Genomic DNA, 25,558 nt, shown 5'->3' with positions numbered 1-25,558 from the left:
TTCCGACAACTAGATTTGATTGAATTGATTCAGCGTGGTAAAAAGAATCGGTTCATGGGTAACACTGATATTTTAGTATGTACTAAGCAGGGATGAGTAATTTACGAATGAATTGATTCCCCAGATGATTCGATTGAAGTGATTTAGTGTGGTAGAAGAATCAGTTAATGGGTAACACTGAAATTTAGCTTATCTCGCAATAAAAGCACACCTAAATATACCATGATCTACGTTATCATTGTTATAGCAAACAATTCTAATTTTCTAAATACCATTAGTTCGAACCAAAAAATGGATAAGCAAGAAAACATCAGACCACTTTTCTGACTAGGAATATTTTTAACGGAATTTAAAAAACAATGCATAATAAAAAAATGTTATATCTGGCCCCCCAAATTACCAACAAGCAACTGTTACTATTTACTATCAAAAAAAATAATGATCATAAAAATCGTTGTATAACTATTTGATCTTTTAGTGTCTAAACATTATCATGATAAAACATTTTTCTCGTAATTAAGTTCAATATGAATAATTATTGTTTGAATCACTGAATTGATTCAAAGAATCGATTCATTTAAATGATCTGATTCGAAAGAGTTGATTCATCTGATCGAATCATATTTCCCATCACTAATCGGAACACTGATAAGAAGTTTGCCACCTTATCTTCTGAGGCCGTGTATCCAACTCACAATGATGAAGTACAGATAAGTGACGTTTATCAATTTTTTAGTGAAGAAAAGTGTTAAAACTGTAATTTATAATTCATTTTTTCTTAATATTTTAATTTTGATTTTCCAAATAAATAATTAACATTGGCTTGTTGTTTATTAAAACATACGCATTATTCAGATAATAATACGGCTTGAATAAAAAATTATTATTTTATTTTAGTAACTCAGCAGTTGGTTATAATTCTATAAGTATGGTTTTTAGTACTGACACTCCATTTTCAGTGATATGTGATTGGTCATGGACTGAAGTTTGCAAATATACTAGAGAAGCAGCTGTATTCTTGGATCAGTTTGCTGCTGAGTCTTTACACTGGCATGGAGGTTGTGTTTTGCTTTATAAAGCTGGTGCTAAGAGTATTAAAGAATTTTCTTCTTTCGAGGTATTAATTTCATTTTTCAAAATACTGTTTTTTTCTTTTTCAGCTCAACATACTTTAAATGCGTTTTATAGACAATTAGATTTATTTAAATGAATATATTTTTATTTGTTGAATTCTTGGACTGTATTGGAGTCTGGACAAACTAGGTAGTTGCTTAGAGGACATTTTATCAAATTTAATGATATTTAATATTTTAATACTGTTCAATGAATAATTCAGAATGGTTTGTTAAACTTGAGACCGATAAAGATCCATTATCATTTTAGTAGTATCAATTTACAGCATTAAGAAAATGTTTATAAGTATCAGGGTTGTGTAAAAAAAAAAAAACTGTTAAAAATATCCTATTCCTATGTAACCATTGTAAATTTTTTAATTTTTGGAAACAACTCTGACAAGTTATATTATAAACACAAAATTCACAAAAATTAAATAATCAAACCTATAAAATATTTGAATGTCTTGAATTTAACACACCGCCTCAAGTTGGCCGATTTGAAAGTATTATTAAATTAAGTTAAGTGTTCTCTGTATAAGTATGGAAACAACTTTTAGGAAAATTTAGCATAAATTAACTAAAAACAACAAATTTGTTTCTATTTTTAAACTAGTCCATTTTACCAAATTTTATTTTACCAATTTTAACTATTTTATATTGTGATTTATTTAAAATTTTCTTTGTTCTTGTGAGTTTTATTTAATTTTTAATCAGTAATCTGATGATTGTGCATTACTGAAACTAGTAGTTGCGTTTTATTTATACTTTTATGTTTGGCTTAATTTTATACTATTTTAATAAATTATTTACAAATATTTTTTATTTATCTTATTTGTTTTATTAATAATAAAAATAATACGGTTTTTAAGATATGTAATATTTTTAATAATTCTATTAACTTTTTAACTAGAGCGGAAACCATAAAGAAAGAAGATGTTTGATAATTGTTGGAAAACCTATTGATGAAACAGTAATGACTGTCACTCGTGATGTTTTAGTTAATAGTAATTTCAAATACTGTTGTTTTATTGTTGGATGTGGATATGAATCTTACCATAATCAGATAATAGAAAAATTAATTTCTGATATTATTATTTCCAAATATACAGTATGTTTCAAAATTTATACTATAATAATTATGTGTACTATACATATATTATAGAATTAATCAAATTTTACAAACAAATTTTAAAAAACCTATTGATGTCTAGGTTACTTAGTTACCAACACCCATCCATATATTTTTCTTTAGTAATGAAAAATCTTATCTTTAAAGCTTCCTATAATGTTTATTATTAGCATAATAACAATGTTGACAAGAAATCTAATACTTCAATTACATAATATGTTTGATTTTTAAGAAACATATATTAGAGTTATTTAAAGTATAAACATATTTCACTATAATTCATTTTTTTTTTAGCAATATTTACATTTGTAGAACTTTAAAATCATATTTTTTTATTATTTAAATTTTTCACCTGGTCTAAAGTTTTTACACCTTTTCTTACAAAAATTTTAATAGTTCAATGGTTTTTAGTTATTATAACCCATCAAAATTTTTTCTAAAAGAAGGTCTAAAATATAGTTATTTTGGAAAAATTAAATGATAAAAAATATGCTTTTATCATAGTCCAAAACTAATAAAATTAACAAAAATGTAAACATTATTTAAAAAAAAGAAATAACACAAAGTATTTCTTAAACACAAAAGTTATTGGACTAATTGAATATTAAAGACTACTTTATTTATGTAAAGTGATTCAAATATATTTACATTATAATATATGTATTATTCAATATTTTTTTTATAAAAAAAATACTTGGTTTAAATTACTTTAATGGTTTAGAGTCTTTGATGATGTAAAAAAGAATAGTTGAGGACTCTCAAATTCCCTTAGTCTCCATAAAAAATATTGTTTATTTTATATAGAATTGAAGTGCTAATTTTTTTTTCATCTGGCGTATATATGATAAATAGTTCTAAAATTATTAATTTTACAAAATTATAAAAATCAAAAAAAATTTTAATTCTCACAGTAATGATGCATTTGAGAAAAAATGAATTAAAACCTTTTTTTTTTTGTTTAAAATTTAATACTAAATAGTTTTTATTCTATTCACTTTTACGCTAACAATAATATTTATTATAGGAAAGGTTNTCACTTTTACGCTAACAATAATATTTATTATAGGAAAGGTTTGTTTGATCAAGTCTAAATTTTTACACTATAAGTTTATTATAATAAAAAAAAATGGTGGGTGACGTAGTAAAATAAATGCCAAAATTGTTAATATATTTTAACAACATATTTTTTAATATTCTTGTGCTAATTATTCAACTTTTACAATATCATAAAATATTGTTCTAAAATACAAAATATGTTCGAATTAACACATTTATTTGTATTTAGGATGGCACAGTAGATATTATAAATATACCAATATCGATGACCTGTTTATCACCATCATTGTTCTTAATACCTCATCTTCAAAATGTTCCTTTGTTTATTGAAGTAACTATTTATATATTTTATCACTTAATCAATGATTTTACATTTTTTTTTAAATTAAATTTAAATTAATATTTTAGAATGACCGTGATGCATATGCATCAGTAGTTGCAACTACCCTAAGGAATATATTTGAGCATCTTAAAGTAAAACTTGAACTTTATTGTGTTGGTCCATATAGTGAAGCTGTATCACAATATTTTTATAAAACTCAGCCAGTAACAAAAATATTTTATTAATTTAATGATAATTAAATTACTTATTTATTTTTTGTTTGTCTGATTAGACTTCATACACTGAATCAAATCATATCAACATTATATTAATAGACAGATTAGTAGATATGTATGCAGTTACTGAATTTTCATCAAATTGCCCTTTAGATAAATTAAATATGCTTCTTACAAGGTTTCCTGGAACTTGTTCAGATGTTTCAGTTGTCAAAGAGCCTTTATTATACAACGAAAAGTATGAAATAACTTTTAAAAAGCCTTATTTTAAGATTAAAAATGTGAAATTGATTTATTTAAGATTAAAAGATATCAATAATCAAGTACAAGTACCAATATGTTTAGCTTCAATTATGAAGCCTACTCCTATTATGGAATGGTTGTTAACTAAAAATGAAAAAGAATTATTGACTTGCATTCGTAATTTTATAACAGAAAAAACAACAGTAGGACCAGTGAGAAAAGTAATATCTAGAATTACACCTCAGTTTTTAGAAAGTCTTTTAGCTGATGAAACATTTGAATCAAATGAAAATATTGATTTTAAACAAGCGAGTGAATTATATTTTTACATCGTATTTTAATATTTAAATAAATAATAAATAACTATTATCTAATTATAATTTTTTTACATTGAAAAAAAAAAACAATTTCCAAATTATTAGTTATGGAAATATTCGTACTTGTTTTCACCCTAGAAATTGTGGATTGAAACTAAATGATATTTTTTTGTTTTGATTTAATAAATGATAAATTTTAAATAGTTATAGGTGTTGATCTACATTACAGTTATGTAAATGGTGATCAATAAATAATGCTCATTTTCATAATGTTATGTATTATTCAATATCTTACAAAAAAGATAATGTTTTAAATTTAGTAAATATTTTAAAGTAATTATAAAATATTATAATGGTGCTTAGAATGCAAGAGGTAAAAGTCACAATTTTTAATTTAGATAAAATTGAGTTAAAAGTTTTTACTTTCCATAAAAAAACATTTTTTATGATTTTTATGTTTTTCTATCATTTTTTTTTTCATATTTTATACTAAATAAAACTACTAATTTTCAATCTAAATATTTTAGAATATATTGTATATATTTATCAATTTTTAAATGTTTATAGCAAGTTTTATGTATTTGTGCTGCTTTAAAATTGCAAAATGCTTCCAGAATTGAACTAGCCCAAAACATTGAAAAACTTTTATTACAAAATATAGTAATGGAAAGTGATATTGATATACTATTGCAAGTAATATTTTACATGTATTTATTCAATTCATTTTTTTAATATTTTATTATTATTAAATAAGATTTTTTTTTTAAAACAATTAACTTATTAGATGAAGCAATTATTTCAAACAAGAAAAGATAGAAAATTGTCTTTAGAAATTCTTCTATGTATATTAGTTCAATTATATTCAATTATAGATCATGATTATGATATATCTGAAGAGTATCAAATTGAATTGCAAACTATGCTGGGTGCAGCATTATATGAAGATAAAGACATCCTTCCAGAATACATAATTAATGATATTATTGGTAAATGATTTAATTAGTGATTAGATAATTTTTTAGATGTTTCATTACATATTTAATAAAAATATTACATTAAATTTCTTAGAAACTTTTTTTTTCAATAACAATAAATTGTCTGATATTATTGTTATAATTTTAATTTATTTGTACTAATTTAATATTAGTTTAAGTTTCATTCTAATTGAAATATGAAAGAAAACATAGTATGTAATATAATGTAATACATTATAATGGGAAAAAAAATTTTGAACTTTATTTTGTTTTTATGGTGAAAACGAACATCAAAGTTAATAAAAAAAAGTATGACTTTTGTAAAAAAATTCTTTTTTATATTTTTAACTTTATAATATATAACTTTTTGAAAAATGTATGGATCAATATAAAATTTTTTTATATAGATGCATGATGTCTATGCCTATCATTTGGTATATCTTTTTTATAAATCTGACCCTTTACCTGCCCAGGGAGGGATTTTAAATGACAACTTTTTCAACTTAAATTTTGAAAGTGTTCCGGAAACTCTGACATTTATATACATATCTTAAATTATTATAATTTTTTTAAGATAAGTACTATTTATATTCTTCTTTTATGCAACATATTTTTTTTTTTAATTGGACCATTTCTCTTTATATATTTATATATTATAAATATATATATATATAAATATATGTTCATATATTACACTTATAAATCATAAAACTTGTAATCAAAATATTAATAAGGAAATAGGAGATCATGTTGCTTTTGGAATAATCCACCAATATTTTAAAATTAAACACTATTTACAGATTTGCATCGAAGCGTTTTTTATGATAGTGATTTTAATCACTGTCAAATATCATCTATACTGGACCCAACTTTGCCACGTCCCCACTGTACTGGGTTTTTAATTTTTGCAATCATGTACTACGTTAAAATTTTTTTTTAAATTTTTGTTTTGCAATTTTTAAACGAGATGTATTAGTTTTTAAAACCTACTAGCTCCTCATCAAAAATTGTTATCCTTTACTTGGCTCGGCTAGTAGGTCATTGTTTAGTGTTCCCCTTAGACATTAGAAAATCAGTTAGCCCATACTAAGAGCATACTGCTTACTGATCTATTTCAAGGGTACCAACAATATTTCTCTCTCACTATAAATACTCTTATTTAATAATATTCATAATTTTATAAGAAAAAAATTAACGGTAGCACAGTGGGGTCGCGGCATAGTAGAGACATTGCATAGTAGGGTCCAGTATAGATTTAATCTGACAGTGATTNGGAAATGGCCTCTTCTCTATTTATACCTATAGTACTAAGCAAATTATTAACTACATATTTTATATTCACTTTTACTAATTTGTAATTTTTTAGATCATCAAGTTATTACTCATGAAGTTTGTGAAGAAGCAGCAGAAAAATTCTTTTTTATTTTAAATAAAATAAAATTATCAAGACAAACATTTATGCAATATAAGTATGTGTTACTGTTTGATATTTCATAAGAACTATACTGCCTTGTCAAAGTGAAACACAGTATTTACAAAAATGTAAGTGTTTGGGAATTTCTTGTTTTTTAACTCTTTAGTTTGTTCATAGTATTGTTAAATATTACCTTAATCATTATTTTTTAGTAAATTATATAAACAAACATTATATTGGTGAAGTAAAAAAAGGTGAAATAAAAATCTGAAAAAAAATAGTTTCTTTTTCTTACTATTTAGAGCCAATTGACAGTGATGGGAAAGATTGCGCTCAAATAAATGTGTTCAGATTAAGAAAAATGAACTTAAAGTTGAATTTAGATTTATTTTGAATGAATATTAACATTTTTTCATACTCATAAATTCATTTATTTTTAAATGAATGAATTCATGAGTCACATTTTGGATGTACACTGGTATAATAGTTAAAAGGATATAAAATAAGTTAGAAATAGAGAAGGTATAAAGAATAAAGTGTTTGATACCAGAGTTGTGTTAAAGTACCAAGAGAGATTTTAAAGTGGGCATTAATGATAATGAATTCCCAAAATTTAATTTTTTTTCATTAATAAAAGATCTATATGATGGCATTTGTACCAGGGTAAAAAGTATGAACTAGTAACAGAAGATTTTATGGTAAGAGTAGGAGTGCACTAAAGTTCTGCTTTAAGCTCTTACTTATTTTCCATAGTGATGATGAAATTACTAGAGAAATACAAGGTAATGTATTTCTTGGTGTATGTTGTTCTCTGATGATATAATGTTAATAGAAGAAATTAATCTAAGGCTATAGGTGTGACTCTTTTTTGACTCTTAAAAGAAAAGGGAGTAAGATAAGTAGGTATAAGACAGAGTATATAGAGTACAAGTTTGACAGAGAAAAACAAGGGGTAGGTAAAATGAATAGAGATTAGTACCAATAAGTTAGGATGTGATAAATAAGGTAGAAAGTTTTAAATATTTAGGTTCAGTTATACAAAAGAACGGTGATATTGACTAGGATTTAAGACACAGAATTTAGTACAGGTGATTGAAGTGGAGAGAAGCATATGATATATTATATGATAAGAGAATTCCAATGAGGTTGAAAGGTAAATTCTATAAGAGTGTAGCTATGATGTATAATTTATTCAGAATGTTAGAAGGTTAACAAAAGAATAAAGTAGAGAATGAGTGCAGCAGAGATGAGAATGCTTAGATGGACGAGGGAGTGATTAAGAAGATAGAATAAGGAATGAACATATAAATAGGAGTATAGGCGTAGTGTCAATCGTGGATAAGATGAGAGAAAATAGATTTAGATGGTTTGGTCATGTTATTATAAGTGAGGAAACATAAGCTATATGAACAATTATGGAAATTAATTTTAAAGGAAGAATAAAAAAGTGATGGAGGGATGTAATTAAATGCGATATGAAGACTATTAATATATGCATAGATGATAAAGGAGATTGTTTTAAGTAGAAGTTTAGGATAATAACCACAAGTAGTTGGGAAAAATAAGAAGAAAGAATTTATGAGTACATTCAATTTTTACAGTATGAATTATAAATGTGAATTTAAATTAAATGCATTTGTTAAACAGTTATAAAAATACATTATTTTCAATTTTGATATAAATGTATATATTATTTCCATCCTCCAAACAATATATAGGCGATTCATTTATCATAACCCACTATATTACTTACAAAATAAAAGTTACACAAAAATTTGAATATAATTGAATTCTTTTCAAAAATAAATTAATTTTTATTACAAATAGCATTTGATTATTTTAAGCTCAATGAAAGAGAATGAGACTGCATTATTTTTTTAAATGAATTTCCCAATCCCTGTATAAAATGTTTACATTTTATTATAATAATTATTACTGTGTTATGTATATTACCATATAAATTTACTAGGCATAAACGTAATAATTACACATTATATACTGAGTTTTCTTCAAAAATATATTTCTTAGTGCTTATTTTTTTTTTAGTATTTGGTAATGTTTGATAGATACTATTTAATCAAAGCTAATTTTATAGATCTTAATGTTTTAATGCATTTCAACTCACTATAATGATGTAATATATATAAATAAACAATTTTCTATATCATTATTAAAAAAATTGTGAGTTACTTGGTTTCACTTTGTTAGGGTAATATATTTGTTACAAAACTGTAAAAAAATTAACTTTACTAGCATAAAGGTTTTTTTTAGTTATTTAATATCCAGAATTGTTTTTTAAATACATTAAATTAAATTAAAAATATTATTAATTTAAAAACTAAAAAATATTAAACTCAAAAGCCACAAAAAATTACTGAAGAGTAGAGGATAAGTATTTCCGAAATAATGTTACCATTATCAACGCTAATAACTGCCAAGTAAGTCAGTATGTTTTTAGCGTTGATAATGGTAACATTGTTTCCAAAATACATATCCGCGACTTTTCAGTAATTTTTTGTGGCTTTTGAGTTAAATATTTTTTAGTTTTTAAATTAATAATATTTTTAATATAGTTAAACTTTTATTTAATTAATTAGCTTCAAGTGATCAATTTTTATTATATGTCTTTTAAATGTTTAAAATTTTAGATTTTTTTATTTATTACTAGACAACATTTTTTGTCTTTAAATTATTTATATTATTATTAGAGAATTAACTATAAAAATATATTTTTAAAACAGATGAAATTAATTAAATACAATTAAGTATAAACACTTCATTATATATATACACTTATATACTGCATATATATGTGTGTGTGTATAAATTTAGAATATTAATAGTTTATTCTATTTAATAATCGGGCTTTACATAATAATTATTAAAATTATACAATAAATTACTTAATACCATGGAAAAACAAAAATTGATCATTAATCAAATTTTTATAATGAATTATTTAAAGCTTCTTGTATTCTATCTTTATATTCTTCACTAAATGGATTATTTTCTTGATTACGACACTTATCTAATTTTTTACTAACTCGTGATAACTCTTTAGTATGGTCATCCGAAACTCGAACATGTAATATTCTTATTCTTCGTACAACTTCAATTAAATCTTTAAGATGGTCAGCTCCTGTTTGACCTAATAACAAATCTGTTACATATGAATCTAAATTTTCTTTAATTTGACTAGCAGAGTGCAAAATTGCAGCTAATGCTAGTTGAGAAGGTGCAAAAAGTAAGCAAGCATCTGTAAACAATAATTTATCAATAAAGCTATCAATGTGTGGTCTCATACGATCAGGATCATTCATCTGTGTTCTTGTCTTAATATCTAAAAGAAATCCTTCTATTGCTTTGAACGGATGATGGATTTTGAGATTATATTTAATTTGTTCCATAAGAAATAATTCATTGTTTAATATAACAGTTGTTGCTCTTGATTGATTGCCTTTTATGTTAGCTACAAATTGGGCTAGTGATACATTAAACTCATCTACTTTACATGCTAAAAAGAGACATGTTACCATAATTTCTTTGGGGTGATAGTCCATTACAGAGTTATATAAATAAAATCTCTTTAAATAGTTCAACGCTGTAGCAAAAACAAACTTGGGCATGGGTGGTTGAAACTTATGACAAAAATCACGTAACATGTATTCGTGGCATTTTTGTACAATATGTTCTTCATTTACATCTAAAAAATAGTTTCTACATTCATCTGGACTCATACGTGAACCATAATTTGTGATGAATTTTCGGTTTGTTTCTTCTCGTAATTGATTTAAATCTGTTTCGTCTTTAAATATCCAGTTCTTTTTTTGAGTACTGATTGGAAACATAATTTCTTAATTACAGTTTCAGATTTTGTTAACTTATTATAAAATTATTATCTTATGATGCTATGCTTTTCTCAATTAAATTTTTTTCAAATTTATAAATTAAAAATGTTTTCTAATTAAAGAAAATGTTAAAATGATAAAAAATTATAATGAAATACTGCTGCTACTGATAATACAAAATTTCGTATGATCTGGACTGCTCAAAGTAGCAATTTATTTCCAAAAGAAAAAATTCTTTTATAACTGTTGATTTATTCTTTATTATCTTTGTAACTTTTTATGACACACTAATTCAACTAATTTTAATTTTTTAAGATGATTGTTATTTATTTATTACTAATGTTATTCTATGTTTTATTGTCTCACTAAACGTTCTTGGAAGAAACGATAAACGTGCCTTATCATTGTCGCTTTCATCGAGTTCTCATTTGCGCCTTTTTCACTTACGAATTTTCGTTAGTAAATTTAAAATTAATTTCATATCACCGCTAACCGAGTCAGTAACTTGTTTATTCCCTTAACCGAATATTCCTGAATTATCATTTTTAACTTGCCCATTACGTAATTTTATTTTCATATGCTAAAAACATTAACTCAACTAAAGGGGTTAGTGGGGTGGCTTCCTAAATTAAAAAAAAACATTTATTATATAAAAATATATTATAGTGAAAATAAAAAATAAATTTCATATTATGATTTTTCTGTTACAAAAAAAACTCGCTCTCGCTAGACTGATTTTGCTGACAACAATATATCAATAATTTTTGAAAATTATACATTTATTTTCGATTTTAATTTATCATTTATTATTATTTTATTTCTATTAATAATAAAATAAGAAAATTCCAATAATAAATATTTAATAAAAATAATGATTTAATATGTCATAAATAAATAATGAAATTTATAAGTATTCATTTATTTATATAAACGAAAGAAAAATTAGTTTCACAACTTATTTCCTGTACTTGACATGCTACAAAGTTTTTGTAAAATTAAGAAAAAATTATTTTAGTATAATATCAAATTTAATATTTAAGTGTTTTCATAATTTTTTTTTACATTAATTAAAATCTCAAAAATAATATATTCTTTGTAATCAATTCTTTTATATCAGAAAACTCTACACAAGAGAAAATTTGTATNTTCTTTGTAATCAATTCTTTTATATCAGAAAACTCTACACAAGAGAAAATTTGTATGTTCCTGTCGTTTATAACTCATTTGTCAAACAATTAATGAATGATGTATGTAGCCCCATGCGACCAAATTTATCATCAATCATGAAAACTAAATCAGATGGTATAACTGATTTAATAAAAATGGGTTTTAAGTAAGTATTTAAAACACATACTATGCCTTTCTCTTCTATCTAATTTTGAACTGATCTAATTTTAATTAAAATAAAATTGTCAAACTTATATAACTTTTAAATCAAAATCATTATTATATAGTAATTTTGAAAATACAGGGTGATTGACTAACTATGCCTCACGAATTTTCTTTAAAAATATTAGTATTATCGTATATGTAATTGTTTTATTTGTTATAAATCTTTGTTGAGCTACTTGACAAGAAAAATGAAGATTCAATCTTCATCCCTCAACCCTTAAATCAATATCAACTTTAGTTTTTCAAATAGCAACCCAGTTTTTTTTTTTATTTATCTTGTTAATAATAAAAAAAAAAATTTTCTCAAAAAAAAAAAAAAAAAAATTTTAATAAGTTCTAAGCGAGATATTACTATTTAAAGTTTAGGGGATTTAACAAATAAAACAGTAGTCGGGTAAATATAGTATCGTTATTATTTAGTGTACCGATAAGAAGTGGTAGCGCTTATCGATTTACGATCCATAACGTTCTCGTCTGTAATGATTTTTTCTTAATAAACCCTAAACTTTAGAGAGCCGTGGAGCGCTTAATATTTAATAAAATAAAATATTTTTTTTACAAAACATTTTTTTTTTATTAAACTAAATCTAATGGTATAAAAAAAAATAGTGTTGCCATTTGAAAATATGAAGTTGACACTATTTTTAAGCAAAAGGGATGGTGGTAAAAATTTAAATTTTCTCGTGAACACATCTCATCAAAGATCCATAATGATTAAAAAAAAAAAATTGTTTATATCTCTTATATTTTCAGAGATAATTCGTGAGGCATAGTTAGTCAATCACCCTGTATATTATCAGATCATAAATGTTCACTTATAAAATTTTCATATTTTAATTGTAGTAAAATAATAAATTCAGTCATCAAGCATCCATTAGACTGTGATCATTTAATTGTATTTGTGCTTGGTGGTATAAGTGGTCATGAGGTTCAATCAATTAGTGAAGCGACTAAAAATTGTGGGATAAGAGTAAGCATTGGTTCAACAAGTATGCTATCACCATATGAAGCACTTCATGCTCTATTTAAAAATTGTTAATATTATATTGTAAAATTATGTATATAGTATAAATGATATACAAAAAAAAAACCAAAAAATTACATATTTAAATATACATGAAGTTATAATTAACAGTTAATTTTACAAATTTTAATGACAATATATATTATTTTAATAATAATGCAAATTGTTCTTGGAATGGTATAAAGTACTTTGTTATAAATATTTACTCAATTATTTTTACTCTGAAGTAGAATTACTAAATGAATGCAGTTTTTCAATTGATAAGGAAAGCTGTTCTAAGCTAGCCATTAAAGAATGCATATTTTCGGATCCATTAATGATTCCTTGTTCACTAAGTGGTGAGGATCCATCTTGCCTGACACCTAGTTCAAAATGAAGCCATGCTAAGTGTTCTTGTTGTTCGCGTATAGCTGTCATTTGTTCCATACTACAATCCTTACCTAAGAAATAATTATGAATACCTTAATGATAAAATAGACTAATTTTTGAGTAATAAAGCAAGTCGGGGTAAGATGACGAGGCTAAGCTTCTATGATTTTTCTGACTTCTGTAAATTGGTTTAAAATATAAAACTTGCATGAAAACTTCTACCATATCTTGCATAATACTATAATTTTTTTTAATTGTTTCTTCCATATTTAATAAACAAAATGTGTTTTCCTAAAATTTGTAATTTTTATCATCTTTTCTCAACTAAAGTGTAATGGAACCTAACCCTAGGTTCCACTAGGGCTAATGCCCGATCCCTAAAAGAGACTGGTAGTTGGATATTTATAAATCAAATGTTATAACCTTTATAATTAATTTAATTCAATAGAATTTGTCATGATAGTTATCAAAAATTTACTTGGCATAAAATACTAAACTTTGTAAAATATATAAAACCCAACCTAACCATTATTATTTTTTTTACATTTATTTTATAGAAGGGTTAAAAATGTTTGGATATCTTTAGTTTTTCAAAAATATTTATACAGCAATAAATAACCTATTAAAGATTTATAACCCCATCAATATTTAACAATTATTCAAAGATAATTATAAGAAGTGAAGAGTAAATAAAAAAGTTATGTGATTCTTGAAAATTTGTAGCAATTTATTGAAAATGTTTTTAATTTTTTACTTCAGTAACACTGATAAGGTGATAAAAATTATTGTAAAAGAAAGGTTTCTAATGAATCTATAGATATTGAGTAGTGCTTTCAGAATTTTCAAGGGAGTAATTTGAAAAATTTACTTTAGAATGTTAATATATATAATTTTGATGTTAAAAAATTATATCAAAATATGTTTAATTTGAATTTCCTACAACAATTAAAATTAACATTTGGGCCATGTATTAATATTAATGAATGTATGATTAATTTTTAAATATACTGAATTTGTTAGCTTTTCCCATATGTCAATTCACTCTACTTTACCCTACATGAAAATTAAAATCTGATGATTATTAAATCATTCCAGGATAGAATGCACAACAAAGTTTATTATTTCTCTTTAAATATTTTACTATAATTATTCTAAGGAAAAAGTTTAGTGACATTTATATTTTAGTTGGCCGTGTGGTATAAATAATTACCCCAGTATTTTTAAATTGCAATTTGAGAATATTTTGATATGTCTTTCATATTGGGAATTTTTGTACCCTCTTATTTTATATTACTATTAAATTGTCTTGACAATTAGTAAGTGTGTTCTGTATCAGTGTTTTAAATTTGTGCAAGTACTACATTAGCAAATATTTATCCCACATAATAGAAATTGGTTTTTATTTCTAGATAGTTTAAGATAAATGTATCTAGAGTGCTTTAATATTAAAAATTATAGTAATTTTTAACAATAATAATCAAATAATCGTATATATACTTTCTATACAATATGTATATTATTAGATTTTACTGCTTAAAAAAATTAAAACTGGAATCACGAAATCAGGTAGGGGTTTAAAATATAAATGTTTTTTTTTAATACTTTATATTTAAAAATAAAATCTACTTAAACCTTTTCTTTGAATGATCCATCATAATTCAGTTTTATAAAGTAAATATTTACCAAATGCTCGCAATTTTCCTGAATGAAAGTCTTCAAGGAGTTGTTGAAGTGCTTGTTCCATTTGTCTCACATCTGTCACATCTGATAAAAAACAATGATGTAGACAACTTCTATCCATTGTTTGATCATATGATACTAAGGTTTTTAAAATTAATGGGATACAACAGCAACACACACACAAAATAAAAATAATAAAAACAAAATATAAGTCAAATAAAAAAATAAATGTTGGAGTTAACTAAAATTATAAATATAAAATCATTCTAAGTAAAATTCTACTTAAATAAAAATAGAAATATTACAAGACTAATGACAATATCTTATGCCTAGCAATATATTATTAGCTAAGAAATCAAAAAGAGTATTGCTTTTAATAAAAATGGTGTTTAATAAATAAGAATATGGGTTTACATAATTTTTATTTTTTAACATCCTTTATATTAGATACATTAAGTATTTAAATAAAAATTTTGAATTGAATTCAATGACGTATTTATTTTAACTAAAATATGAATTAAAAAGTGCATTATACAGTATTTTTTATCAAGTATACTGCAGTCCATTATTTTTTTTAAATAATGATTATTTCATATTGCTGTATATATTAAAGTTTAATTCATTTTTAAAAAGCATTATATGAATCAAGTTTAAGTAAGAAAAAATTATTTCAAAGGATAAATTTTAGGGGAAACTTTCAAAAGTTAAATGGGATCAACCTATTATTTTTTATCATTTAAGGGTGAGAATTTTAACTAATCGAAAACCAGTACTGTATTATTACTTTGAACAATATTAACATTTGAAGGTAATAAGTAGACTAGTATTAAGTGACGCTCCATGGCTCATGGCAAATGATACCATAATGATATGATAAGAATTCTTCTATGTTACGCTTTCCACTTTTTTTTAACTAAAAATCATAATAACTTAANTAAGTAGACTAGTATTAAGTGACGCTCCATGGCTCTACAAATGATACCATAATGATATGATAAGAATTCTTCTATGTTACGCTTTCCACTTTTTTTTAACTAAAAATCATAATAACTTAAAAAGTAATAATACAATAGTGGTTATGGACCTGTCAACATTTTATTTAGAATTTCCCCAATTAATAATGAAATAATAATAAGTTATCATTTAACTTTTAAAAGTTACCCTTTGAAATAATTTTTTCTTAAAATAAAATGGATATTTATAATGATTTTTAAAAATTAATTAAATTTTAATCTGTACATTTTTAAAAAGAAAACATTAAATAATAAAATGAAAGATTGCTTAATAAATCACACTGTATACTAAATATTGCCCCAAATGTTATGAATTTCATTGGTGTAAATAATAATTATGAACAAATTATTTAATGTTTAAAAGATAATTACTGTTACAATAATATTATTTTAACAGTATAAAATTTAATTAAATAAAGATTTTCACTGTAATTTTTAAATTCTTTTATTGAAGTAATGAGATTTTTTGGTTTTATGACATGTTTATTAGCCATTTTAGTTTTATTATTAGTTATTTTGGTGTAAGTACAGTATTAAAGGTGATTGATTTATAGTTGACTACTAAATTTCTCCTAAAATAATAATTTTGGTATTTTCTAATTTTATTTCTTGATTATTGAGTAGTTTTATGTCTTTTGTAAGTGTACTAACTTAATTTTATTATTTAAAACATATATATTAAACTAGTTTATATAATATAAAATGATACAGCTAAAAAATTGACTGGTCAATAACAACTTTTAACTATATCAGAAGTTTTAACATTTTTAAATGTAAACTAGAGGCGAGGTGTGAAGTGTATTATTTTTATCACATCACATCACTATACCATGCAATAAATCTCACTCAGGTATAATAATTTTTGAACTACTTATTTAAAATTTGTAATCAACCAGTCATTTTCTTAATACAATAATTCTTTACTGTATGAACTAGTTAAATATGTATGCTGCCATTTAAAAAAATTAAGTTAGTACCTTTATAAAGGATAAGTAATATTCATCACTCAAAAATACTTAACATTAAAATTAAACTTATCATACCCAATTCTTGACATCAGATCGAGCTGTGATTTTTTTTCTTTTTATCATAGTTAATACATTTTGAAATTTTTTTGCTTATAAATTAATTTAACTAATAAAATATGAGCAAAAACAAAATATTTTTATTTCTATATGAATTCTGCATTAAACTTTATAGGGTTATTTTTTTTGTTTTGCTTATTAGTTGGGCTTACAAAGTTATTTCAAGTACGAGGCCTTTTGTATGAGTACTCCTTATGTATTTCATAAAACTGTTTCTATTTTTTTATAAGTTTTTATTCACTCACTTTTATGTTAATTATAAAAATTAGTATTTAAAATGTTGAATTTTTTTTTAACAATTTTATTTACTCAATTTAAATATATACATTACTAAATTAAACAGCTCACCATACTGAATATTTAGTTAAAAAAAATGATTTTCATGCACAAAAATAATTTTTAGCAAATAAATAATTGTAAACATCTAGATGGTACACAATCTAATTAGTTAAACACATACATTTGGTTTTTCCATAATCAATAATAAGTCAATTTTACATATCTCACCTTTTTTATTTTGCAATTTATTGAAATTTGGAGGTGGTGGCCTTGGAGGTTTATAATCATGCAGCGAGCTGCGGCCTAGTCTTTCATTAACATATGTCAATCTAGCATTACTAAGATTATCTTCTAAAATTTGAGAGTAAATAAAAATTAAATTTATTATAGTAAACATTTATTTTATAAGTTAACATACTGTTCACATAACTTAGTGCTTTATCTTGAAGTAATGATGATGTACTAGATATTTTTGTTGTTGATCTATGAACCTCATTTTTTTGACTATCAATAGATAGTGACTTGAATGAAGTGAAAAAAAATACAGAATAAAGATTACATCAAATAGGAATTTAAAAAAAAAATTACTAACCTTATTACTTATACTATATGTATTATTTTTTACTTCTGATTGAGAATGAATTCGAGGTGGTGGTTTAGGTGTAATAGGAGGAGTTGTATCAATGTGAGAATTTTGTTTAACTTGTTTAGAGTTTTCATCAGGAATTACAATTTCTTCTAATTCACATTCTTCTTTCTCATCGGACATAATTGACTGTAATTATAACCTTACTTATCGCTAAAACTTATGAGCAAGCAGTTCCTTTAAGTATTTACTAAGAACAATAGTAAGTTATTACCATATTTTAGTATAAGGCTCAAGTCTTTAATACAGGTACACTCCATAGTACATATTTTGATTATGACATCTCATTTCGTGTTATCATAATGCATTTATAATGATAAACTTGTTATTAGAAAATTATATTATCTACAAATCACGAATTATGATTATAGATAAGACAGGCTACTCAATTAAACGTATTTTGTGAAATCAAACTGTCACTGGTAATTATCGTGTGAGGATACATCTAGCGCTTCTAGCGAGAATTTAAAGAAATATTTAGTTTGTACAATACATGATATGATAATTTTTAGTATATTTTGAGGGAATCGTTATTAATATTTGAAAAGTTGACATCCTTTTAAGTGTTCTTAAATAATATTTTTTCATTCGGAGGTAAAAAAACCTAGCTACATGCCTAGTTAATGGAGTATTTTTCTTTATATAAATTTTATTTATTATAATAAAATATCATAAGATTATATTATGATATTCTTTCGGTTGCTACCGCTTATTAAACGTTACATTACGAATATCACATTAATAGTTATTCAATAATGATAATAATAATATCTAATAATTTATTCATAACTATGGAAAAATTAATTTTATATATCATTTAATATAGTTGTTTATATGTGTTATATGAAATCTGTAACAATAATATTTAGTAATATAACATATACTAGAACCATCTACATACATTGTAGTTCTTCTTTTTCTGCAGTACTCAATCTAATGATTGGTTTGCACCAACTTCTATGTTTCTCTATCACTAGCCTTCCTCTTCAATTCTTGATATTAATTACTTCCTTGATCTTCAACTATCTGACTTATGTTTTGCAATCTTAGTCTTCCATCGATTATTCCTTCTAAGATTAATTCATTTCGCCTTTTCTGTATACTCTTCCATTATAATTTCCTATCAGATACCCTTTCTAAAACGTATTTATTAGTAACTCTATTAGTCCAACTTATCTTTTCCATCCTCTTGTAGCACCACAATTCGATACTTCATTTCTTCTCTTGCAATAGTCAATGTTTCGCATGTATATAACATGATACTCCAGATGTACGTTTTTAGAAGATTCTTTTTAATATTATGGTCAATGTTTTTTGAAGTAAAAAGCATTCTTTTCTTATTAAATGTCACCTTAGCTTAGGATATTCTCTTTATAATTTCCTTTTTGCATCTCCCCTCTGAGCTTATAGTGCTACCCAAATATATGAAATCTTCTACTTGTTGTACAGTTTCATCATCCTTTAATTTTATTCTTGTTCTTATGTTATTGTCTCTACTGCATACTAGAACTTTTATCAACTTTGCGTTTATTTTCATATTTAAATCTTTTTCCATCACCTATTTTAATGTTCCTAAAATCTTTTTCATTTTCCAATATTATTTCAATGTCGTCCACGAATCTCAACGTGTCTATTCTGTGACTATTTATCTTAATTTCTGCATCCTCTCTCTTGTAATATCTATATCCTCTTGAATGTAAGCATTAAATATTAAAGGTGATAATATACATCCCTGCTTAACACCTCTTTTGGATTCTTTTTGAATACTTCCCATTTTTATGATTGCTATTTCATTTTTAACATTGGATATAATTGAGATTGTTGGGGAATTAATTATTTATATTTTACTCAATTACAATCGACTAAAAAATTAATTCTTTTCGTCCTAGAATAGAGAATTAAAGTTTTTTGTATCTTTTTATGCAGTGCTGCTATCCACGACATTTAATTTACAGTAATCTGTTAGTATTTTAGCGACAGTGATACTAATTCACATAAACAAATGAAAACACACATTTGTTTTTATAATAGTAATAAGTATATCTTATCTGTGGCTTTACGTTGAAGTTCTCAGTTAGAAGAAAACTGTAACTGTAAGTTAATTATCAGAGAAGTTATAGTAAATAGTTTAGGTTTATTTTAGGAGAATTGTGAAAACTCTGTTATGTTAAATATAAACTTTTGAAAGTATAATTAATATATAATATATAATGATATTAAACTATAATATAGTTAAATTATAATATAATATATTATATTATATAGTTTAATATCAGTGTCATAAAAGGTTTACCATTCAAACATTTATTTAATAAATAAAATAAATGCAATTTCGATGAGTATATTTTGTCTGCAATACTTTTTTTAAAGTAATGTTTGTCTGAAATACTCTATTCGATTAAAATACAGTATGGTTACAATAATATTGAACAAAAATATGGTTTGATAGTAATATTTTTTGTTATTCTTGTACTATATGAATATTCTATGTATATTAGATACATTTTTCTTAGTGATAAGAGTATGATAAGAAATGAAAGAATTGGGGAACTCTGATTTCTGTATTTTACCCTTGATTCTCTTGTCAACATAATCTTATCATCAACACCTCTTAACATATTTAAGATTATATGCGATTATAGCGCTCTTTATGTACTCTTATTAAGGCATTAGAGTAAATATATTTTTTTATACTTATAGACAGCGCCAAAATTGCTGGATACTTGATAATACATGACAAATTCCAACCACGCCTTTTAACGTTAAAAACTTTTCGTGGCTCGACGACTCTAGTAAGTGTGATAAATATTCTTTATTATCTATGGGGATTAGACGCAATATCAAAATTTTTTTAGCTTAGTAGCTTGCACAATATTAAGCCATTACCGATGTATTTTTTGACATCAATTTCAAGAACACAATTATGACCTAGTCAATAACTTATTTCACTCGAAAAATTTTTTAAGTTACCTACCAAACGGATACTTTTTCAGCTGCCTTACGTAAGTTAGACTAATGTATTTAAGTTTCACATCATGTCACCGATTACTATTAATGAATATGAATGAACTTTTTAAAATTATCTATCTAATTGGAAACTTCATAAAATTTTTGCATTAATTTCAATTCTATTTTTAGTTGTACTTGTTATTTTAATCTTTAATTTACGTAAATGTGACATTTTTACTATTTAGTTCAATTATAAAATTCGTTTTTTCCTAAATTTCTCTTTGACCTCTATTATTCTGGTTGTAACTTTTGTAATAGATTGAATCCAATTGTCTTTCTTTCATAGAAATTAGAACAATTTCACTGAATTTCAAATAAAAGTTTTCATAATAGATTTACTAATTTTATAAAAAAAATTAAATTATCATTATCTAAATTATGTTTAAATTCAAAGGATTCTTTTATCATAAACTGCCTCGAAGTAACTATCTGAGACTTGGCTAATTATTTATCAGAACTAACTTAAGATTAGTTTTAATAAATTAATTTTTAATGATATTATCCATAAGGGATCAATTCTTATTATATAATTTTACATTGGTTTGCTACTAGGGTAAAATAACCAGTAAATGAATATTACTAGTAAACAAAAAACACTAATATTTAAACTAAATTTTCTAATCTGATTGTATAAAGTTATATTTAGTAGATTTTACAACAAAGAAAATAACTAAATTAAGTCCTATTGTATTATTACAGTTACTATATCATTAACTGTTCACTGGAATCTATTTTTATTTTACTATTAAAAGGTGAATAGTCTAAATAAAATTTTAATAGATCGATAAATAAATCACTAAATAAAAAAAAGTAAACTAATAAAAATCATAACAATGCCATAAGTAATAATATAATAGTTGTTAACAACTTGTCAAAATTTTATATATACCATTCTTTATTTAATAGTAAAATAATAATAAATTACTATTTAATTTTCAAAAGTTACCTCTGAAATCTACCCTTATTAATAATTTTTTTTACAATAAACCTGATATTTATAAGGGTTTTTAAAAATTAATTAAATTTTAATCTATACATTTTTAGAATAAAATCATTATTTTACAATAAAATGGAGGGTATGCTTAATAAATTACTCTGTATAAGTTTAAATTGAAATATGTTAATTTACTTAAATACATTTTTTATGTTATAGCAAACTCATATTATATATTGTTATAATATATAATATATAATGGATGATGACTCATTTTCTGACAGATTCTCAAAAAAAGCTAGTCAAATGCCTTTATTTCCAATAGGTAAATTAGTTTTAAATCAATGTACAATTATTATAGTATGTGAACTTTTTTGTCACAATTATTGAAGACTAGTGCTCTAATAAGATGTGGTCAAAAATTAATTTTTTCTATGAGCTAATTATTAATAAATAATCATTATTTATAAGTTTATATGCAAAAGTAATTTAATATGAAATAGTTTTTTGAACTTTTAAATTTAGGGTTGTAATATGGTGGTATCATTCATTGTTTGTTTGTTTTGTTTGTTTTGTTTTATTTTTTTATGATTTTATTCTTTTATAGTTTTTCAAAAATTGTTTTTCTGTCAAGATAAGGACGATAAAATTATTTTTAAGGAGTAATAGACTGTAACTATTGAGCCATTGAAACATTTTTAGAAATAAAGTAATAGAATAATATCTTATAGTAGACTAAAATCCTTAATAATGTTTACGCAATCCAAATATATTAATTAAATTCTAGAAAATCATCCTTATTCTCTCAATTTTTGTAATGATATTATTGTAAAATTATAGTTTGCTTACTAATTAGTAGTTATCTTAAAAACTTGATTTGTTATTAACAATCAGAATCAAAATTTGGATTCAATATTAAAATTCACTTAAAAATTTTAGATAGTAGAAAATTTTTCACTTTTTATAGTCCTGAATATTACTACATTCTATAGAAATCAACAAATATCAATTGGGATTATATATTATAAAATATAATTTAACATTAAAAATGTAATATTATATTGAATTAATATTTGATACATAAAAATATTAGATTTTAAACAATGTTATTATTTAATTATCACTCAAGCAATATCTTTTAAAGTCAAACATTGTAACTTTTTCTTTTTAGAAATTAATAGTATACTATGTTCCATAATTTTCAAAAAATAAATTGCTTCATTCCCCTTTTGACTTCTTTAAAATTATAAAACATTATTTTTTTAATTTTTTTAAACTATATATGTTAAATTAGCTTTCAAAAAAGAAAATTAGAATACCTAGAGTACTTCTATTGTATGTTTTGCTTTTTGTTTCTTAGATGAAAAGTGCATACTTATGTTTTATTTGGGTTTGGTTTTAGCAAGTTTTTTTTTTGTTGTAATTTGATATTTTCTCTAGAGTGTTGTTAAGGGTGCTTTCTATACTTTTAAATGGAAGACTTTGAGCAGTTAGTGCTAGGTTGTCAGCATATAGAAACAGCTGGATATGTGATGGGTTTGGTTGATCATTGTTATATTTCATAAATAGCAAAGATGTTAAACACTATCTTGTGCGTGTTGTCTTTTTGAGTCGACTATTTTCCGTGCAGCTTCACAAAGTAGCTTTTATTTCTTATCATATTGGTGACAAAGAATTTAGATTATAAATATTTGTAATGCCGTACATTTTTATGAAGAGAATTCTGTGGTTAATCGTGTCATATGCTGCTGTTAGGTCTATGAAAACGGCACAAAAATAGCGTTGGTATGGACTTCAAACTCTCAATAATTAGAAGGCATCAATCGTTCAAGGCTACATCCACTTTTTTCATGTGACGCAATATTCTTTATACTGGACATACATATTCGCCATATGAATAGCATAAGGAAAGTTCTGCAATATGTAATAGCTAAGGGTTAGGTCTTTATCTTGTTTCTGTTAATATATTTATTAGATTATTTCTTGTTGCATATTCATTTTAATTTTGTGCAATTACATTTAAAAGTTAACATCTTCTCTAAATGTCTCCTTGGTAAGTAGACGTATATTTTCAAGATAAATGCCTCGCCACAGTATATATTCAATTCTTTTCTTACCTGTTTTTTGTTTTTGTAGTCTTGGATGGAATTTTCTATTGTGATTCATTCACTCAATTACTTTCGTTAGATGATCTTAGTATTTTGTTTACTAGTATACTAGTATTTAGTATTTTAAGTACATCTTTAGATGATTTTTAAAAAACTTCAGTTTTATATGAAGATAAAAAGTGCATATATTCATTAAAAAAAAAAAATATATATATTTATATAAATGAAAATAAAAAATTGCTGTGCTAAAAATCATAATTAATAAAAAGTTGTGAACTGATTTACAATAAAATATACATTTTGTGATATTTCATTTTTTGAAATTTAAAAAAAAATATTCAATTTAAAGAAAGACATTCAATTGTTCCCTTAAAGTTTTTAGTTAAGTTATACAAATATTATGTGTTGTTTGCACATTTTTAGACTTAATTACTGTTTGGTATTAGATTTAATTTATATCATAAGTTTTTTATCACTAGAAATGATATTTAACTGTAATTTTTTGGTAGTTTAGTAATTTATTAATTTTACCAACTTAATAGGAATGGTAGCTTTTGCCTGTGTGGCTGGTTATGGAATTTATAAGTTCAAACATCGCAAAGGACCAACATCTTTATACCTTATTCAACTACGTTTAGCAGCTCAAGGATCAGCAGTTGGAATTATTGGTTTAGGCTTGTTTTATAATATTTATAAAGATGTAATTGAACCTAAGTTTAAATAGTTAAATAGTTTTTTTGTTGATTTCTTGTTAATAATTAGTATATTAATAATTTATTGTTTAAATGTATGTAATATGTTGCTATTTAAAAATAAGTGTCATTTAATTATTTGGTTTTTTTTTGTAAGATCTGAGGTAATGTCAATCAGTAATATCTTGGATTATTGGGCCAACATTTCATTACTTATGAAATTTGAGCAGAGAAGCATATAATAAATTGTATATTACGTGTTAAGTTTATACATGAAAACTATTAAGTAAAATCAACATTGATTCTGTAATTATTATACTTAACAACTATTATAGGTAAAATTGACTATTGTCGATTTTATATTATTTGGTTTTATCATAATCCACTATAGTTGAAATTGGGAAATATTCAGCTTGGGTATTTTTTCTTTTATAAATGACTATTGGATGTGTCTCATTATAACACCCAATATTCCTTTATTATGTGTTAAGAATCAGATTACATTTTAAAATAAATTTAACAAAAATTGGATCTGACCCCTGTTTGAAATCTGTGAATCATTTATAATTGATTCTTATGAATAAGTTTGTTTTTGGGAGGATATCAGCCCCCCAAACTTTTATTAAATTTATTCATTTTTAAAATGCATTTTTCTTTTTTTACTCATTGAGGT

General features: G+C 23.9%; 4 protein-coding genes across 10 annotated transcripts; 2 read left to right on the top strand and 2 right to left on the bottom strand.

The window, feature by feature from the left end:
* Nucleotides 1–628: 628 nt before the first annotated feature.
* Nucleotides 629–13,185, top strand: LOC126894655 (sec1 family domain-containing protein 2-like). 5 transcript variants are annotated; one of them, XM_050665822.1, is made up of 12 exons: nucleotides 629–756; nucleotides 898–1,117; nucleotides 2,026–2,223; nucleotides 3,530–3,631; nucleotides 3,709–3,846; nucleotides 3,915–4,096; nucleotides 4,160–4,409; nucleotides 4,986–5,111; nucleotides 5,203–5,404; nucleotides 6,759–6,861; nucleotides 11,829–11,987; nucleotides 12,890–13,185. In XM_050665822.1, exons 2-12 carry the CDS (start codon nucleotides 929–931, stop codon nucleotides 13,083–13,085), a joined length of 1,845 nt encoding a protein of 614 aa, XP_050521779.1. In that variant the 5' UTR covers nucleotides 629–756; nucleotides 898–928; the 3' UTR covers nucleotides 13,086–13,185. The 5 variants fall into 5 exon arrangements, with proteins under 5 accessions (XP_050521779.1, XP_050521778.1, XP_050521780.1 ...); XM_050665824.1 differs by lacking the exon at nucleotides 629–756 and adding an exon at nucleotides 1,161–1,263 and having other exon boundaries at nucleotides 964–1,091; XM_050665821.1 differs by lacking the exon at nucleotides 629–756 and having other exon boundaries at nucleotides 763–1,117.
* LOC126894660 (cyclin-H) lies at nucleotides 8,838–11,221 on the bottom strand. The gene has a single exon (XM_050665840.1). The coding sequence runs from the start codon at nucleotides 10,652–10,654 to the stop codon at nucleotides 9,752–9,754; it is 903 nt and encodes a 300-aa protein (XP_050521797.1). The 5' UTR covers nucleotides 10,655–11,221; the 3' UTR covers nucleotides 8,838–9,751.
* Nucleotides 13,144–18,543, bottom strand: LOC126894661 (uncharacterized). 3 transcript variants are annotated; one of them, XM_050665841.1, is made up of 5 exons: nucleotides 18,089–18,533; nucleotides 17,915–18,017; nucleotides 17,725–17,847; nucleotides 15,123–15,257; nucleotides 13,144–13,510 (listed from the first exon to the last, which is right to left on the bottom strand). In XM_050665841.1, exons 1-5 carry the CDS (start codon nucleotides 18,263–18,265, stop codon nucleotides 13,287–13,289), a joined length of 762 nt encoding a protein of 253 aa, XP_050521798.1. In that variant the 5' UTR covers nucleotides 18,266–18,533; the 3' UTR covers nucleotides 13,144–13,286. The 3 variants fall into 3 exon arrangements, with proteins under 3 accessions (XP_050521798.1, XP_050521799.1, XP_050521800.1); XM_050665842.1 differs by having other exon boundaries at nucleotides 15,123–15,203; nucleotides 18,089–18,529; XM_050665843.1 differs by having other exon boundaries at nucleotides 13,378–13,510; nucleotides 15,072–15,257; nucleotides 18,089–18,543.
* Nucleotides 18,544–20,946: 2,403 nt separating this feature from the next.
* Nucleotides 20,947–25,023, top strand: LOC126894665 (HIG1 domain family member 1C-like). Its single transcript, XM_050665847.1, has 3 exons — nucleotides 20,947–21,144; nucleotides 22,305–22,410; nucleotides 24,736–25,023. The coding sequence occupies exons 2-3, from the start codon at nucleotides 22,344–22,346 to the stop codon at nucleotides 24,915–24,917; spliced, it is 249 nt and encodes an 82-aa protein (XP_050521804.1). The 5' UTR covers nucleotides 20,947–21,144; nucleotides 22,305–22,343; the 3' UTR covers nucleotides 24,918–25,023.
* Nucleotides 25,024–25,558: the final 535 nt, after the last annotated feature.

This window comes from Daktulosphaira vitifoliae, unplaced genomic scaffold, assembly GCF_025091365.1.
Source record: "Daktulosphaira vitifoliae isolate Bord-2020 unplaced genomic scaffold, ASM2509136v1 Scaffold_1, whole genome shotgun sequence".
Classification (NCBI taxonomy): Eukaryota; Metazoa; Arthropoda; class Insecta; order Hemiptera; family Phylloxeridae; genus Daktulosphaira; species Daktulosphaira vitifoliae.
Note: the sequence above shows the minus strand (reverse complement) of the source record. Positions and strands in the feature narration are given on the sequence as shown.

Excerpts from the sequence above, each read along its gene's own strand:
- LOC126894665 (XM_050665847.1), top strand. The coding sequence starts at position 22,344 with ATGGATGATGACTCATTTTCTGACAGATTCTCAAAAAAAGCTAGTCAA. Across the intron at positions 22,411-24,735 it reads AATGCCTTTATTTCCAATAG|GAATGGTAGCTTTTGCCTGT; the intron begins GTAAATTAGTTT and ends CCAACTTAATAG.
- LOC126894655 (XM_050665822.1), top strand. The coding sequence starts at position 929 with ATGGTTTTTAGTACTGACACTCCATTTTCAGTGATATGTGATTGGTCA. Across the intron at positions 1,118-2,025 it reads AAGAATTTTCTTCTTTCGAG|AGCGGAAACCATAAAGAAAG; the intron begins GTATTAATTTCA and ends CTTTTTAACTAG. Across the intron at positions 3,847-3,914 it reads ATTTTTATAAAACTCAGCCA|ACTTCATACACTGAATCAAA; the intron begins GTAACAAAAATA and ends TTGTCTGATTAG.
- LOC126894661 (XM_050665841.1), bottom strand. The coding sequence starts at position 18,265 with ATGTCCGATGAGAAAGAAGAATGTGAATTAGAAGAAATTGTAATTCCT. Across the intron at positions 18,018-18,088 it reads CATATAGTATAAGTAATAAG|TCACTATCTATTGATAGTCA; the intron begins GTTAGTAATTTT and ends ACTTCATTCAAG. Across the intron at positions 15,258-17,724 it reads TAAATTGCAAAATAAAAAAG|TATCATATGATCAAACAATG; the intron begins GTGAGATATGTA and ends TAAAAACCTTAG.
- LOC126894660 (XM_050665840.1), bottom strand. The coding sequence starts at position 10,654 with ATGTTTCCAATCAGTACTCAAAAAAAGAACTGGATATTTAAAGACGAA.